At 37.9% G+C, this 18,094-nt stretch overlaps 1 protein-coding gene across 4 annotated transcripts in view; it reads left to right on the top strand.

Annotated features, from left to right (window-relative positions):
• The first annotated feature begins 690 nt into the window (after positions 1-690).
• MTPAP (mitochondrial poly(A) polymerase) overlaps positions 691-18,094 on the top strand; it is a 28,952-nt gene continuing 11,548 nt past the window's right edge. For all 4 annotated transcript variants that reach the window (XR_006408149.3, XR_007190095.2, XR_007190094.2 and 1 more), the window contains exons 1-6: positions 691-872; positions 7,343-7,515; positions 8,227-8,460; positions 9,932-10,156; positions 11,583-11,794; positions 13,931-14,157. Coding sequence is in view for 1 of the 4 variants with exons in the window: in XM_026483498.4 (XP_026339283.1) it covers positions 719-872; positions 7,343-7,515; positions 8,227-8,460; positions 9,932-10,156; positions 11,583-11,794; positions 13,931-14,157 (1,225 nt within the window). In the remaining 3 variants the exon portion in view is untranslated. The remainder of the gene's footprint in view (positions 873-7,342; positions 7,516-8,226; positions 8,461-9,931; positions 10,157-11,582; positions 11,795-13,930; positions 14,158-18,094) is intronic.

The raw sequence follows: 18,094 nt of genomic DNA, 5'->3' as shown, positions 1-18,094 counted from the left end.
TTGGAGGTGATGAAAATGTTCTAAAAATGATTATGGTGATTGTTGTGCAACTTTGTAAATATACCAACAACCATTGAATGGTACACCAAAAGGGGTGAACTGTGTAGTATGTGAACTAAATCTCAATAAACTTGTTACAAAGAAAAAAAGAAAAACTTTGTGCCAGATAAAGGTTTAACTCCCATCTTTGCTCCCGACTGGCTGTATAACTTCAGAAATGTTACTTAACTTCAGTATGTCCTAATCTCCCCGTAAGTAAATGGAGATAATAATCGTTCCTATCTCACAGGGTTGTATGTAGAGCACAAAATATGTAGAGCACAACAGCGTCTGTTAAAGAAAGAGTGTTATTTATTATACTCTCCAAGTCAGTGCTCCTTCCTCATGACCTTACTCTCTGGTTCTATTTTCATGACTATTTTAAAGAGCAGGTGGTGGGCCGTTCTACAGCGGGGTCTTTTTTTTTTTTTCTTATAATAATATTTTTTTATTATATTATGTTAGTCACAATACAGTACATCTCTGGTTTTTGATGTAAAGTGCGGGGTCTTTTAGAGAACTGTGGGAGAGAGGAAAGGAAACAGTTCAGAAAGCAAAGGCATCTTTAGTCGGGCAGCTTTAGCCTAGTTTGACCCTCTAGGCTTCCCATTCCTTTCGCTTCAGCGCGCACGCGCGGGAGTCCGTGCCCTTTCGTCTTCCTGCTTCTGTTACTTTGACAATGGCGGCTCGCGGCGTGGGGATGTTGGCCCGTTTACCCCTATGTGCTCAGAGAAGTCAAGTCCTCCGTCCTACCCACAGGCTTCTCAGTTGCCCAGGAACTGTGGCCGCAGACGCTAAGAGAGAAGAGCAGTCCTCCAGGAGCGTGGAGACAGGTGATGGCGCCCTGTTCTCGGTTTGCTCTGTATCCGCGACCTACCGCGGGCGAGGGAAGGGGGAAGACACTGGGATCGTGGGCGAGCGCGTGGCTTGTGCGTACCCCGGTGGAGCCTTTGGCAGTAGGGTGAGGCTCTGTCCCGTCCTCCTCTAACCTAATTAGGGGAACGCAGGGCCGCCCCTTGCTCATGGTGGTAGTGAGGTGTGTGATATGTTTTTGAGGACACCTGTGTCTACAGTAATGGAAGTATTTAAATGTTTGTGAGGTACAGTCCAAGAGAACGGCATGCTGATATTTTATAATTTGGCAAAACGACGTTCCCAATGAAAACAGTGATGCCACACATCAATCAGTTGCTTCATTTACAAATATATCTGATTTTACACGTTGTTGGTGAAGGACGAGTATAGTGTAGCGTTAATGAATAACAGTATTCGTGGCTCCCAAATGTAGTGTTCTGACTGTGGAAATTACTACCTTTTGCTTTATTCTTTTGGCCATTTTAGTAACCTGGTAACAGATTTGTATTCACCGGAGCAGGCTGCTGCCCCGCAGACGTTCTAAATTTATATGCCTCTTTGCGTTTTGAGAAACCCACTATTATCGAACCTCTTTTCTGACCAAGAGCTGCGTGTATCTTATTTACAATTTTAAAAACAATCTAGCAGAGTGTATCAACTGTCTCCACTTAACAGGTGTACAGAGAGGCTCAAAGAGCTAAGTAACTTGTGCAGAGTTACGTAGCTGAGTTCATTTAGACCCCGAATCGAGTTTCTTAGCAAAATGTTGATTTCTGCCATTTCTTGGGGCTATAGTTTTAAGAGATGAAATTATTTTCTGGGAATATTTTTATAGTAGGCTAAACAAGTAAAATGTTTCCCCCTAAAATAAATGGTAGGATTGCTGTTCTCATCAGACTGTATAAATAAAGGTTCATATCGACAGGGAGTGAGAATTGTTACTTGATATGACATTTCATTGACATACTGATTGGATTGTATTTGGTAGAAGCTGCTTCTGTTAAAAATTCTCAAGTAACTGAAAATTTGAGTAAGGATTCTGTCAAAGAAGCTATTGTAATTTAACATCTGTATAGTGGTTTAGATTTGGGAGTTTTTTCTTATGCTCTTTGAGAACTAAAACTCTGTAAAGTTGGTATGGAAGGAGTTACTACTGCAGTTTATAGATGAGGAAACAGGCTAGTCCAAGTGGCTAGTTAAAACTTACCCATCTATTAAGTAGGTAAGGAAAGAACCCGATTCCAAGACTATACTCTTCATTTCATACAGCTTTGTTGTTTTTCTTAGGAAATGTGTTTCATTTTGTATCATAACTGGCTAAATATTCAGAGACTCTTGTGGTGCCTAATAAAATCTTCCTATGAATTTCTTTTCTATTTTTATTTTATTTTTTTATTTTTTATTTTTTGAAGATTTTATTTATTTATTTGACAGAGATAGAGACAGCCAGCGAGAGAGGGAACACAAGCAGGGGGAGTGGGAGAGGAAGAAGCAGGCTCATAGTGGAAGAGCCTGATGTGGGGCTCGATCCCAGAACGCCGGGATCACGCCCTGAGCCGAAGGCAGACGCTTAACCGCTGTGCCACCCAGGCGCCCCTCTTTTCCATTTTTAAAAAGAGAAGAAGGTAACTGCACTTTATACTCAGAAGCATAACATTTTATAATTGAAAGGAACTTGAGACATTTCCAATTGAGGTTTCCATTTAGTGTGAGAACTTGTTGGAAAACATTTTTAGTAATTTTTCTAGTAACAAGGAACACACTATTTCATAAATCAGCCAAATCCATTTTTTGGTCAGGCTCTAATGGTTGGGAAATGTTTGTAGTGAGCTAAATAAGCTTAGCTTTGACATAGCTTTCATTTGAGTAGTGGAAAAGAACCCCGATTTTTTTTTTTCTTTTAAGATTATTTATTTGTCGGAGAGGGAGCACATAAGCAGAGGGAGAAGCAGGCTCCCTGCCGAGCAAGGAGCCCTATGCGGGACTCAGTCCCAGGACCCCGGGATCATGACCAGAGCTGAAGGCAGATGCTTAACCAACTGAGCCACCCAGGCATCCCTAGAACCCCGATTTTAAGAGTAAGAATATGCAGTGTATTATTCAGCACTCTTTGGGGTGCAGGTGACAGAAGCTAACTTGAATTAGCTTAAGTAGATGGGAGAGGACATACCAACCTGTGTAACCAAACTTCAGAGAGAGCTAGATGGGTTAGGGTCAGCTGGGTGGATATGGCCAGTGTGGGGTATTGTTTTCCTCAGCTGTTTGGTGGCCTCCTTATCTCAGGTTCTTCTACATGGAGGCATGGCCACAGCAGCTTCATGTTTACATGCTTGTAGCCTTCTCCAGAAGGAAGAATAATTCATCTTTTACCTGAATTTGTAGAATTTGAAGAAAGAAGTTTTGGTTGATCACACCCCCCATGCTTTGGACCCAGAGGAGCTATCCAAAATGGTCTGATAATCTTAGCCTCTCTAATGGGGTGAGGGTCAGTGTCACAGGTAGGATAACTGTATTGACCACCCCCCTACAACTTCATGCAGTGGTTTTCTACAAGTAGGGATGTGTTGTTACTCGAACAAGGGGGACAGATGCTAGGCAGTCAGACAACAGATTAATTTTATAGGTGGCTACGTAGCTTATTAGATGTTTGGTTGTTTTTTTTTTTTTTTTTTTAACCAGTTACGAGACCCACTCTATCCCAAAGATTATTGTGAGATTCGAAATAGAGTGTATATGTGAAGGTGCTTGGAAAACTGAAGTGCTGCACGAATGGAGGGCTCACCATTATATCTGAAGACAGCATTTGGGTTTTCATTAGTTTTTTTCCAGACTGTAAATCCCCCTTTATTTACAGTAATTCTCTGTCAGTTTCTAGATCTTTTACTACACCTCTCCAGATGTTTTCTGTTTCTTTTCTTTTTTTTTTTAGGTTTTATTTATTTATTTGACAGAGAGAGAGACAGCATGCACACAGCAGGGGGAACAGGAGAGGGAGAAGCAGGCTCCCCATTGAGCAGAGAGCCCCATGTGGGACTTGATCCCAGGACCCTGAGATCATGACTTGAGCCAAAGACAGACGCTTAACCGACTGAGCCACCCAGGCGCCCCTTTCTGGTTCTTCAATATCCTTCATATCCATTATGTCCAGAGTAGAACATATACTGCATATATGGCCTGGCCAGTTAATAGTAAAGAAGTGCTGTTATCCCTTGAATTTGGATTTTTGAAAACATTTGTTTTAATAAAGTTTGGAGTTTTATATATGTTTACTCTCTCCCTATCCATATCCCAGAAATCAAGACATTTTCTTTTACTAATTCTGAGCTTTGATCAAATCAAACTTCTGGGCCTCTTCCCCATTATGTCATTGTATCTTTATGTTGTTTTTAATTTTAAATGCAAGACAGTATTTAGTCTTATTTTTTGTGTTAAGTTTATGCTTACCAGATTATGTGATCAATACCATAAACTGAGTCGGTCATAAAATATTAGCACTCACTACTTTTTACTCTCAACTTTGTGTCATTTGTAGATTTGATAAGCCTTTTGTGAGATAATAAACTACCTGAATTTTTTTACCCCTCCTTCACAACTTTGTCTTGTCCTCATCATTCTTACCTACTGGGTTCAAGGCCAGAACTGTTAATACTTTGGATTCTACCTCTCCCGTCTTCTCAAGCACGTTTCTTCATCTTTTATCAGACTTCTCTCTCAATCTTAAATTCAGTCTCTCCTCTTCCCTAGTGATCAACTGCAGGGATATACTTGCATAAAAGGGGAAAGACATTGTGTGCAGATGATACTGCAGTGTTGTTTGCAGTAGTGAAGAAAGGAAAACCACCTGAATATTTATCTGTAGAGGCCTCGCTAAACTATGATAAATTAACAAGAATACTTACACAGTTACTTAAATAATGCGGTAAACCTACACGAACACAGATGTCCCCAAAGTATTAAGTCTTTAGAAGCATATTATAAAACAACGTATAGTATCATTCCAGTAATTTTTAATTGTGTAAAACATGTTTATCTGTGGAGAAATACAAATGTATATGTTTACATATGCCTTAAAAATGTCTGGAAACGTGAATACCAAACTTAATGGTTGGGTGTCATTAGGGATAGAGAACTAGGGAAGGATTTATACTTTTACTTTATAAAATTTAACAATTTTTCCTTTTACAGTAAGCACTTAGACATCAGTCTAGACGCAGTAAAAACCAGAGACAAGAATATATAGGTAGCAATTACAAAGGGAAAAGTGGGTATCAATACTGATACAGAGCCTGTATCAAAAAAAAAAAAAAAGGAAATAGGAACAAATTGGAAGGACTGTCAATAGACTGAGATCAAAGTGAATAATCATAGTCTCTGTCCTCAGTATGGAAGACAGATATTTTTCCATATTGTTAAGTAAATACAACACCATGAACTACCTTCTTTCATAGATGTCGAAGTAAGGTAATACAGAGGTGGAGGAAATTCTACCCTGGAAAGTCAGGAGTCTTCACAGACCTATGGGAGGGTGAATGGGAGTTTTCAAGGCAGAAAATGAGAAGGTGGGCATTCCACTCAGAGACAGGACGATTTTAAAAGTTCACAGTATGTGGTAGTATTGTGTGTGGAGTACCTTAAGGGAACAGTGCCAACGGAGGAAATGGTAGAAATTGACACTGAAGAGGAGCGGTGGGACAAAATGCCAATGACTATACCCGTGCCGTCAGGTTTAGACTTGATCTTGAATGCAGTAGGGACGCTACTGAAGGGTTTGAAGGGTTTGAAAAATAAGACTTTTTAAAAAGATTGATTTATAAAGATCACTTTGGTGGCAAAGAAAGAGTAGTGTGAATGAGACTAGTTTAGGAATCAGGCCTTGAAATAAGAGATTGATGTTAAAGAGTTGGCATTCAGAACGGAGATATGGACCCCTATTTAAGAGATGTATTTTCAGCACCTCGTACAGTGAATGTGGGAAAGGTACTCCGTATGTGTTTGATCAGTTGTTGGAAATTGGACTTGTGTCAGGGCCAAGAGTTCTGTGGTGTGCCATTAGAGACTGCCTCTAGGTCTGTGCTAATGAACAGAGTTTAGGGGTCAGCAAGCCCTTACTGGCATTAATGCACATTTGTCTGTCTGGTCTGTGAGGATGTCTTAGAGTTCGCTGAAATTAAGGTACAATGTGTTTGTAGTATTCCTTGATCCATCAGTTTTATAACCTTTTGAAAGAGGATGAGTCTAAAAGCATCTGCCGATTTCCATATATTAATTCTATTTTCTGTACTATTTAATCTCTTTGGAATTTCTTTAGAGTTTTGATATCAGGTTTGGTGGTTTATAATCTCTAGAATCCACCATTCCAGACTTCTGGAAACACTTTTAAGCCTCGCAACTAGAAGTTAAATATATCGGAGGAAAAAATGAGCTGCTAAAACTCAGTATTTGGCTTTAATACGCTGTTAGAACGTGAATGGTTTTCTTTTTCCTTATACTTTGTTGCTGATCTCTCCTTTGTGGTCAATCGATTATGAGTATCTAATTCTTGACTTTCACAGCTCTTGTCTTCATTTGCTGTGATTGTAAAACCCCAATCCCTGGAGTGGTTTTGTTTTTTTTTCCCCAAAGATTTTATTTATTTATTAGAGAGAGAGAAAGAGAGGTAGGGAGGGCGAGCACAGAGGGAGAGTGAGAGGGAAAAGTAGACTCCCTGCTGACCAGAGAGCCCGATGCTGGACTCCATCCCAGGATCCTGAGATCATGACTTGAGCCGAAGGCAGACGCTTAGCCAACTGAGCCACCCACGCGCTCCCGGAGTGGTTTTTGATGAAAAAAGAAATAACTCTCTAATTTGTTAGTAAAATTATCATGAACTTTTATGGGTAGCAGCTGGATTTTAAGTTCTTTGATTTCCCGGTGATACACAGCACGGTATTTGCTAACTCATTGTTAATTGTTTCAGCCAAATCAAGGCCCATGGCAAAGAAAAATCATGATAACTTACTTTAATACATTAAAGTTCTAAACTCATTCTCGTTACACTCAGGCTTATAATAATTTCTTTTAGGCTTTGGAATGTTACAGCTTCTACAGATTTTGTATGTGTGTATTTGGGGAGACGTTACATGAGTGATTTTATATTCTTGATTTTGCTTTTAAAATTTTGTGGCTCTCTCTCTTTTCAGTGCTATGCATTGAATACAGTAAATCAAAACCGGGAAAGTGGACAATATTAATGATAGTTACAGGAGAATGATTAAATGAAAATCGAAAATAGTATAGCTTCATTCTTATATAGGTAAAGAAGAAAGAAGATAAGATTTCGATTCAGTGGTTTTAGTCAGCTATAAAATCTTTATATACCTTATCAAAATATGCTTTGAATTTTATATCTGTGTGTGTGTGTGTGTGTGTGTGTGTGTGTGTGCTGGAAATGTTTTTGTCTCATTCATAGGCTCTGAAGACAGGACTCCCAAAAAGAAATTCTCTGAGGTGCAGAAAGAAAGACGAGAACAGGCACAGCGAACTGTTTTAATACATTGCCCAAATAAAATCAGTGAAAAAAAGTTTCTGAAATACTTATCCCAACATGGACCTATTAGTCATCATTTCTTCTATGAGAGCTTTGTAAGTATTTGGAAATAGTCTAACATTCATGCTTTTGAAAGGTGGAGGTCCCATTCGTTATTTGAAATATGGTAAAGTTAGATTCTCTTTTGATATCTTTCACCTTTCTTTAAATTTCTTTAATGATTTTTTTCTATGAGAATAGACATCCTTATGGCATTATTACAGAATTATAAGTAATTTATAACTGACTGATTCCATTATTTGAATACTTTTAAGTAGTCTGTTATCTTGGGGATAAAGGCCAGGGGGAGGGGATTTTTTTTTTGCCTTTCCATTTTCTGTTTCGTCATTGTTTTCAGCTTTTTTTTTTTTTAAGATTTTATTTATTTGTCAAAGAGAGAGAGAGGGAGAGAGAGCATAAGCAGGGGGAGCGGCAGGCAGAGGGAGAAGCAGGCTCCCTCCTGAGCAAGGAGTGCGATGTGGGACTTGATTCCAGGACCCCAGGATCATGACCTGAGCCAAAGGCAGACGCTTAACCAGCTGAGCCCCCCAGGCGTCCCAGTTTTCATCTTCTACTGACTCATATCACTTTATGGTGTTCTTTTTCTTTGTCTGCTTATAATGATTAAAACCAGTGCTTGTGTTAGAAGTGTATCATTTGCAATAAATCTTTTTTAGTATTATAATCATTTGGAAATTTGAACTGAAATATTATGTAAAATATATCCTCTGAGATGTCTTCTGTTTTTCCTTATGATTTTGGCATAGGGTCTTTATGCTGTTGTAGAGTTTTGTCAGAAGGAAAGTGTCACTTCACTACAGAATGTAACTCGAACTCCAAGTATGGAGACAGAGGCTGCAATTCCATTCAAGTCACGTTTCTTCAATTTAAAGCTGAAGAATCCATCAAGCCAGACTTCAGAAAAGTCCAGTATACCATGCAGTAATCATTCCCCTCCTTCAAGCAAGAAGCTTTCTGAATTACTTTGTTATGCAGAAAGTGTAAGTTTTTAGGTATACTTCCCCAGTTTCTAAAAATATGTAAATATGTGTGTGTGTGTGTGACATTAGTTTATATATTATAGGTTCTTATCATAAAATAGACTACAGAATATGTTGAGTGAAAAGTGAAAGTAATCCTTCCTTGCTCCCTGTCCCTGCCCCCACACCCCCTTGCACTCCTCCCAAGTAACCACACTCTTCCAGAGTTTTCAGCCTTTGGACTGTTCAGGTTTTCTTTCTCCGGTCAGCATAATGACATACAGTGGTACCTGGCATTTTTCTGTAAGTTTAAAAGTATTTCCAAAAAAAAAAAAAAAAAATCTGTTTTCGCTGCTCTAACATTGTTTATATGAGTTTTAGTTTTTCTTACAAAAGCTTGTCAAAGGTTTAGCTAGTTTAGTAGTCCTTTCAAAGAAACAGTCAGTTCATGATTTTTATCAAAATGCTATTTTTTGGTTTGATTTTCTAATTTTATTTTATTTTATTTTATTTATTTATTTTTGAAGATTTTATTTATTTATTTGACAGAGAGAGAGAGACGGCCAGTGAGAGAGGGAACACAGGCAGGGAGAGTGAGAGAGGATGAAGCAGGCTCCCAGCAGAGGAGCCTGATGTGAGGCTCAATCCCAGGACTCTGGGATCATGCCCTGAGCCGAAGGCAGACGCTTAACTACTGAGCCACCCAGGCGCCCCATTAGTTCAGTTATTTTTAACATTATTCCCAAATATGGGCATTTGAGGCTATGATTTTTATTTTAAATACTCCAGTGCAGTTTTAAAACGTGATGCTTTTAACACCAGTTTTCTGGTGAAGATACGAGATTATTATTCTGTGGAGTTGAGGGATCTTGGGCTTTCGTTACCTGAAGCATTGCTTATTTCTAGTGTTTCTTTCCTTCAACAATGGTTCTTCCTCCCCCCCAACTTGATTTAAAATGTCTAGTTTTGTGGTTGTTTTGATCTCTTTCTGGAGCATTTTACCATTTTCATTTTCCTGAAACAATATTTTAATTGTAAAGTAGTAGTGATTTTAATTCTAGCTAACTTTGATTTTGCCAAGGTCATCATTCCTCAATTCTTTTTTTTTTTCTTTTTTAAAGATTTTATTTATTTATTTGACAGAGAGACAGCCAGCGAGAGAGGGAACACAAGCAGGGGGAGTGGGAGAGGAAGAGCAGGCTCCCAGCGGAGGAGCCTGATGTGGGGCTCGATCCCATAACGCCGGGATCACGCCCTGAGCCGAAGGCAGGCGCTTAACCGCTGTGCCACCCAGGCGCCCCCTCAATTCTTTTTAAAGGGATGTTTAAAAAAAAAATTCTTAAAAAAAATAATAACTTTTACAGTTGAGGGGGAAAAGGATATGTTTTTATGGTTTGTCTCCAAAGCCATCAAATCTCTGGAAATAAAGTACAGTTATTTTCTCTGACCTGTACATTTTCTGTATTTTGTTGGTTTTGCTCGGGCCAGCCAGGTCGATGATCAGCTGAACACTCTTCTGAAGGAGTTCCAGTTAACGGAGGAGGACATTAAGCTCCGATATCTCACCTGTTCTCTTATTGAAGACCTAGCAGCTGCGTATTTTCAGGACTGTACAGTGAGACCCTTTGGCTCCTCAGTGAACAGTTTTGGGAAATTAGGGTGTGATTTGGATATGTTTTTGGATCTAGATGAAATTGGAAAACTCAACACCAGCAAGGTAATTATATTTCTTTAGATCACTAAAGTTAAGATATTTTCAAAGTAATCTTTGGACTTAATAAAATTAAAACTGTTGGTTTCTAAACTTTAATAAACATTATGGCTAAAGAATATGATCTATTTGGCATTGATTCTTTGGAATTATAAAGTCTTTGTATTGATAGACTATGCAATTATTTTTTATAAATATTCTACACATACGCAATAAAATGAATATTTTTTCCCAAGGGTTCTGAAGTTTTTCCATTAGGCCAAGGTTATTGTTACTCGAATTGTCTGCATCTTAACTCATTTTTTTTTAATCTGTGTGATCTAGTCATTGAAATATTTTGGAATCTCATGATTTTTGGTTCCGTTAAGTTCTCCTAGGAATTCTTTTGATTTTTGTTTTATTCTAAGGCTGTGTTAGTACATGTGGGTATATAGGTGTATGGTTATTATATGTTCTCACTGGAAGTCCCCGTGTCGTTTTAATTTCTTCTTTAGTCTCTAGAAAACAAGAGCATCTTTTATTGTCTTTCTTAGCCATTTTTATTTCTTCTGTTATTTCTTATTCAAGTTTTTTGTGCCTGTTTTTAGAATTGGGTGAGTTTTTCTCCCTTTCATTTATATAAATGCTTCATAAATTTGGGAAATTAGTCCTTTATGTGACATATGTATTATTGTTCTACTTTTGACTTTTATCTAGTAGTGAATATATGCTTTACCTTGAGATGGTTTCATACAATCATATTTCTTTTGTATCTTCTGGAATTTTGTGTCATGCTTAGAAAATCCTTCACTACTAGTGAAAACATTCATTGTCTTCTCGTACTTTACAGATAAAACCTTCTGTGTGTAAATCTTTGATTTGTGTTGAATTTTAGGGCTAAAGTCAGGATCTAGTTTTTTTTTTTCAATGGCCACTTGACTCATTTGTTAAATAGTAATTTTACCCCGTGAGTTGTGGAGTCCACTGTATTCAATTCCTATATTATATCGTTAAAGTCTGATTATACTCTTCTGTTGATTTGCTGTTTGATTTGATTTGTGCATGTACTTCCCTATTCTAACTACTGTGGGCTTATAACGTCTGTTAAAATGTAATGGCTAACTAGGAGAAGGCAGATGTATGGTCACTGAATTTATAGAGTCAGTGGTTCTGCATGTAAAATTACTTTGTGATATATAATACATAGTGGCATATAAGTTAATTGTGAAAAGCCAATAATTATTTTAATTTAGTACTTTATACTCGGGAGAAACAAAAGACAACTGAAGATTTTTTAAGTCTGCTGTTGGCTGTGATTTCATGAAGAACTTTTTGAGTGTGTGTTTTTGTTTTTTGGTTTTTGTTGTGCCAAAAATGGCTTAGAGCGTCCTAGAAAGTTTAAGAAATTCCTTCTTATAAAAAGCTCCCATTTACAAATGTTTTTATTATTCAGACCTCAGGAAATTTTCTGATGGAATTTCAAGTGAAAAATGTTCCTTCAGAAAGAATTGCAACTCAGAAGATCCTGTCTGTGATAGGAGAATGCCTTGACCACTTTGGCCCCGGTTGTGTGGGTGTACAAAAAATCTTAAATGCTCGGTGTCCTCTTGTGAGGTTCTCGCACCAGGCCTCTGGATTTCAGTGCGATTTGACTACTAATAATAGGTATGAGCTCTTAATTTTATCATCTTAAATGTGAATATTATAATGTATTAACATGATTTTTCTTGTACAGAAACAGTGGCTTGGACTCTTATACATGCTTTAATAATAATAACTTTAAAAAATTTTTGAACACTTGGATTGGAGGACTTTAGGAGAAGGAAGGGAAGAATGAAGGAGGGGAAGTCAGAGGGATGGAAGAACCATGAGAGACTGTGGACTATGGGAAACAAACTGAGGGTTTCCGAGGGGAGGGCGGTGGGGAGTTGGGTGAGCCCAGTGGTGGGTATTATGGACGGCATGTATTGCATGGAGCACTGGGTGTTATATGCAACAATGAATCATGGAACACTACATCAAAAACTAAGGATGTACTGTATGGTGACTAACATAACATAATAAAATTTAAAAAAATTTAAAAAATAATAAATAAAAATAAAAATTTTGAACACTTGTATTTAAAAACTGGAAATATTTTCTCATACGTATCTGTTGGTTTTTTGGTCTTCATGAATAAAACGTTAGGATATTGTGTTTAAAGTGTTGTCATACCTAACTAACATCATCTGAGGAGAACTGTGTCTCATTGTTCTTAACTTATGCAGCATGAGAACAACATGGAAGCACTATAGTGGATCTTCTGTATGTAGTCTTCCAAGTATATTTAGAAAATAAAGTAGCACCTGGAGTTGGACCTGTGAATCGCCTCCAGATATAGTCAGCTTTGGGTCCTAAACCCGTATGGTGTTTGCTTAGGTCAGAAAGTGGTCTACACAGCTTCAGACTGCATAGTTTTTACCTTTAGCATGTTTTCATTTTCTTATCCTAGCAACCTACTTCCTTAAAAAAAAAATGGGGTGTGAATGACAGGTTCTTTCATACTTTGATTCCTTTTCTTTCATTCTCAGTCGGGGAAACTTCTCAATTGAATTTATTTCCTAACTCTAGGATTCTCATTGCATGCTTTAGATTTCACTATATTACCTGTTAGATAATAATCATTACTAGAAACAGGTTTAGAATATCCATTCCAGAGCAGTTTTGCTTCAACTTATGTTCACTAACAAGTCAGTGCTGAGTGTTTTGGAATTTCTCTCAAGTAGTCCAGAGAGTAAAAATAAATAAAAATACATAATGCACTTCTTCTTGTTATTACATTTTTTTATAGTATGTAAAATAGGACAAAATGACATCTTTGTCTGTAGTAGTGTTATCTTTATTGTCTTGTTGGGACAGGTTTTTAAATATTTGTTTTACTATCCTTCAGGTTTTTATAATCCTGCATTGTTTCTTTATATAAAGTATCTTGCACTATTTGATATTTATTTCCAGCTTAGTTTAGATTCATTTACATAAAACATTTAATTGCCTTGAATTTCTAATTTGCCATTTCTTCTTTTCTTTTTAAATTCAGGAAGTAAATGCCATGATGAAACTCTACAGTTTGAAGTTTATACTGTTAATAGTTTTGTGCCCTCTGTCGGTTCTTTGGGAAATTACAAGACATGTTTTGATCAGTAGATGACTTTAAAAATATTTCTGATTAATTATTTTTTGCATTGTAACATTATGACTAGGAAACTTATTAAAAACACGTTCTGAAGTTTGATTTCTTTAAAAGACATTTTATCTTCATGGGTTTTGGTTTTTATAAATGTTAGGCTTATGTAATTTTGGCTGAATTTTAAGACATCTATGCTCTCTTGATAAAATAAGTAGAATATTTTCCTTGCTTGCCAGAGGACTAGATAGCTAAGGTGTGAAAGTGAGGTGTAGAGCCTCTCATTTACAATTGTGTGTCTTTATTGGTAGTTACTAAAGAGCACATATGTAGTGTGTTTCCCTTATTATTTAAGTCATGTTTAGGAACTCTGATTTAAAAATTCTAAATTTTACAGCTACATCATGATTGTCAACATTTAAAAGAATGTTTTAATGTTAATGAATGTGTTTTATATTCAACCATTCACATTAAATTTTATATTGCAAATACATAATGCTTCAGATTATCTGATCATGGTGTTCCGAATATGCTTAGATATAGCAAGATATTTATGTATGTTCCCAGGTATGTGTTTCACTGTACTCTGGAACCATAATTTGGGGGTTTGAAAATTCTTTTTGTTTTTTGTTTTGAAGGATTGCCTTGAAAAGTTCTGAACTCCTTTATATGTATGGTGCTCTTGACTCAAGAGTGAGAGCCTTGGTGTTCAGTATTCGATGTTGGGCTCGAGCACATTCGTTAACGAGTAGTATTCCTGGTTCTTGGATTACAAATTTCTCTCTTACAATGATGGTCATCTTTTTTCTCCAGAGGCGATCACCCCCTATTCTTCCAACACTTGACTATCTAAAAACCCTAGCAGGTAAGACTAGAAGCAGTCTGTTTTCTCTTTCTGGCATTTTAAATGAATATAATTACCATATGTTGTCAAAGACGTGTGTTTGTTTACTTTTCATAAAATTTGTCTTCTGTATTTGTAAAGCTTTGTGAATCTAAAATTTAAGTGTTTTTAATTTTTTTTAATGCCCGCTAGGGGTCATGAGAGCAGATGACTTGCGAAGCGGAGGCCTCTAGAGTTCTGTCCTATTTGTGTCAGTTGGCAAGGTTGTTTACAGCTATCATGAGACAGTTGGAGCCTCTCTCCTAGTTGACCGAGCCTGGGATAACCTTGGGAAAAAAAAAAAACAGATTCCAGATACAGCTTTAGAGTAGATCAGAGTTTCGGCAATGGCTTTCCAAATCTGAATTTATTTCCAGATTTTTTTTAAAGATGCTAAAAACTGTTTCATAATGTTTTGAAGATCCGAAATGTGTTTTTTAGTTAAAAGTTTACAAGCAATCTTGGGTGAATTATTTTAAAATTAGTATGTTATTTATGCCATAAATGAGTTGACATTTTGGTAGACTGCTGGAGGAGATACTAAAGTATTAACAGTTCTAAACTCTAAAACGAAGATACATAAGGGATACGCTCAAAATGTATAGTCGCTGTGTCTTCTACCCATCCTGTGTACTGCTGCCTGATAATACTTTCAGAGTACATCTCTGAATCTTCCCGGTTTAAAGTAACCTTCAAGGGGATTTTATTCCCTAGGGAATAAATCTGCGTTTACCTTGCTTGGTGTTGAAGATCTCTTACCCAGCCATACCCGACTTCCCGGCCTCTCGTCCCGCTGTCCCTCCGCAGGCGTTCCCACACTGCGCTCCGTACCGTGACGCCTCTCATCACGTTCCATCTTAGCTCTTTTGTTCACGTGATTTGTTTTTCTATCTGGACTGTGACTTCTCTCAGTTCTCTTCTATGCCACCTTCTCTCATTATCCAAATTAGAGGTAATTCCTTCCTGGGAACACTGTTAAGTACTGGTATAGCTTGAAACCAAGCTTTAAAAAAGCTCAGTGTGATAGGGTAATGGAGAGTAGGAAGTTTTCAGGAGGTAGGGTAGTGGTCCTATCTCCCACTTCCGAGGTTGAAGTAGAGGGACAACATCCATGGCCGCGCTCATGGCATTGTTTGGTGTCATTCATTCACTAAGTATTTATTGGTTACTTATTCTACATTGGGTGTTATTTTTGGTGCAGTGAGGATATGGGTGATATTGTCAGGTAACTCACAATCTGGTGGAAGCGTAAGACAGACACACGTACAGACAGACACACATACATAAAATGTGGGTAGATCCTCACAATAAGCAACCTGTAAATAGCACTTCCTCTTCAGCCTTTGCTGTGTGTGCTGATGCTTAGAACTACCCTCACTGAGACCTTTCTGGAGAAAAAATCATGGCACTTTTGGAGTTTAGAAGCTAAGGAAGGCAGAACCTATAAAAAGGAGGGAGAACGGAGGCGAGTCGATGTTGGGGGCAAACTGTGCCCAACATCTTGTTGCCCTTTTCCAGTCTCACGCGTCCTGCTACTCCTGCCGGAGTTGGGCCCTTGACGTTCCCCTCCTGGGAGCATGTATACTACCTTCTCTCCTTACCTCCCTTTGTTTCTCACCAGTCTGTTTGCAACTAGCAGAGCTGTTGTCAAAAATTCGTTGTCATTGTATTATTTTCTCTTGGAATCCTTCAGGAACTTCCTAGAATCTTTTTAAAAAAATTTCTGCTAATTATTGTAGAAAAAGAGTGTGATTGATGGACAAACTTAAAATGACTTGTTGAGTTTTTATTCTAAATCTATTTTTTAAAACAATTTAACTTTATTCACATCTAATGTCATCCAAACATACACAACTAGTTTTGGAATTCTTTAATTTTCTATTTTAAAACACCAGATTGGTTGTTTACAATTTTTTGTGTTAGCCTTTGAACACTGTAAGAGAAAGTTTCAGGTGGTTTTTTGCAGTTATTTCTCTACACACAGCACATTGTGGGTGTGAATTGCCAATAAATTTAAAAGCAAATTTGATAACATTACTGCTGCTTTTTGATTTTTGATTTTTGCAGTTCTGACAATACCTTGAATTTGTTACAAAAGAATTTTTTATAAATGAATGTATATTAAGGATGTGGTGAAGATTATCTTAAGGAGAATTTATCAAAATATTTTTTTTCTGTTCACGTAGGTATTTTTCAAATTCCATGTTTTTTATACTTCCTGATTTTAACCAGTGGTCCCACACTGGTATATATTCAACAGGATCTGACTAAGAATAAAAACAATGTTAAACTCTGAAACAGCCAAAACCATCTTGGGTGCTCTAGGGTTGATTGGCTGAGTGAGTTAAGTCTTACGTATAATCATTTTGTTTCTTGTAAGTTGTGCCTCTCCCTCGATATTCAGATAGAGGCGCTCGATTTGTCTTTTTTAAAAAAGAAAAATATTTGCTTGCTTGCTTGCTTGTTTATTAATAGAAAGCGGCATGAACTTCTGGAACACCTTCCAGCACTTCTAGGGCTTTATAAACCTGGTTGGAACCTAGAATAAATCCAGACATCATAGAGTTGTAGTTAGGGTCTCTTTGATCTTCCTTTTCCTCGTCTCTCTGACATTCACTTCTGTGTGCAAATCTGGAGGCTCAGCACTCTAACCTCCTTGCCGATCCTCAGATGTTTTGTTCTTGTTTACATCTCTGCCCTTGCCTGAAATTGCCTTCTTCGCAGTATCTCCTCTTTTCCCATGGAGAGAACCTCTTTGGGATTATGCCGGGAAGAGAGAAGACAGCCGAGTCCAGGATCTCATTTGTTAGGTCACTCCTGGCTTTCTCCCTCCTGCCTTCCTGCCAGGAGGTAGCGCTCTCTTGGCTTCCAACCACCTGGTACACACGTGTATTGTAACAGCTGTCCCGTGGCCGACTTGTTTCACCTGCCTGTGTTGGCCGCGCCTTTCTAGGGCAGGCGGCTCTTGATTCATTTCTGCATCTTCTGTTCCTGGCATAGTATTGGGTTCATAGAAGTTCAGTAAATAGATTTCAGAGGAGTGGCTGAACGTTTTACAGTTGAAAGCTTTTTGTACTGAGCACGATGGCAACTTTTGTATTTTGGTTACTCTTGAATTTCTGTTTGTGTTTTCTCATAATCTCTACTCCTTTCCCCACTATGTCTCTTATTGTGTGTTCCCTCTTATTTTGACTTTGCTGCCGTTGTTACATTTACTTCTGTACTTCGTGATTTCTGCGGTGTTGTCCTCTCATGAACAGCTGTTTGAGTACAGCTTTCTGTTTAGGATCCCTGTGCTTCCTTCCTGTGACGAATTAAAGGTTTGAGGAAGAAATGACTGGGTATAGTATCTTTGGCCGTGTTGATGCAGAAACCCCAGAGTGGAAGAGAGTTTTAATTGGTAGCTCTGTGTGAGCCAGTAACAGTTTATTGGGTGCTAACTCTGTGCCAGGCCCTTGGCTAAAAAGTCTTACACACCGTCTCATTCAGTCTTCCCAGCAAATCTTAGGAGGCACATTTACTGTTTTCATTTTATAGGTGAGAAAACTTTGAGAGGTTTTCCAAATTTCTTAAGGTAACTGAAATATAATACACCTGGAAGTACATGGGTGTCTATGTATCAGTTTTCACAAACTGAACACACCCATGGAAACACCACCCTGACTGAATAAATACCGTGGAAGCATTGGCTGTCTTCCCTTCTGATCCCTCCACGCCCTCCCCACCCCCCTTTTCAACATCATGGATTCATTTTACCTGTTTACGTCCCTTAGGTAAAGGGCATCATATAGTGTGGATTGTTTTGCTTCTGGTTTCTTCCCTCTCAACATTATGTTTAAGAGATTCATTCCTACTGTTCGTGTATTTGTGGACCACTCGTTTTCATTGTGGCACAGTACTCTTTTCGTGAATATACCAA

This window comes from Ursus arctos, unplaced genomic scaffold (genome assembly GCF_023065955.2).
Source record: "Ursus arctos isolate Adak ecotype North America unplaced genomic scaffold, UrsArc2.0 scaffold_30, whole genome shotgun sequence".
In the NCBI taxonomy this organism is placed as follows: domain Eukaryota; kingdom Metazoa; phylum Chordata; class Mammalia; order Carnivora; family Ursidae; genus Ursus; species Ursus arctos.
This window is presented reverse-complemented; position numbering and strand designations above follow the sequence as displayed.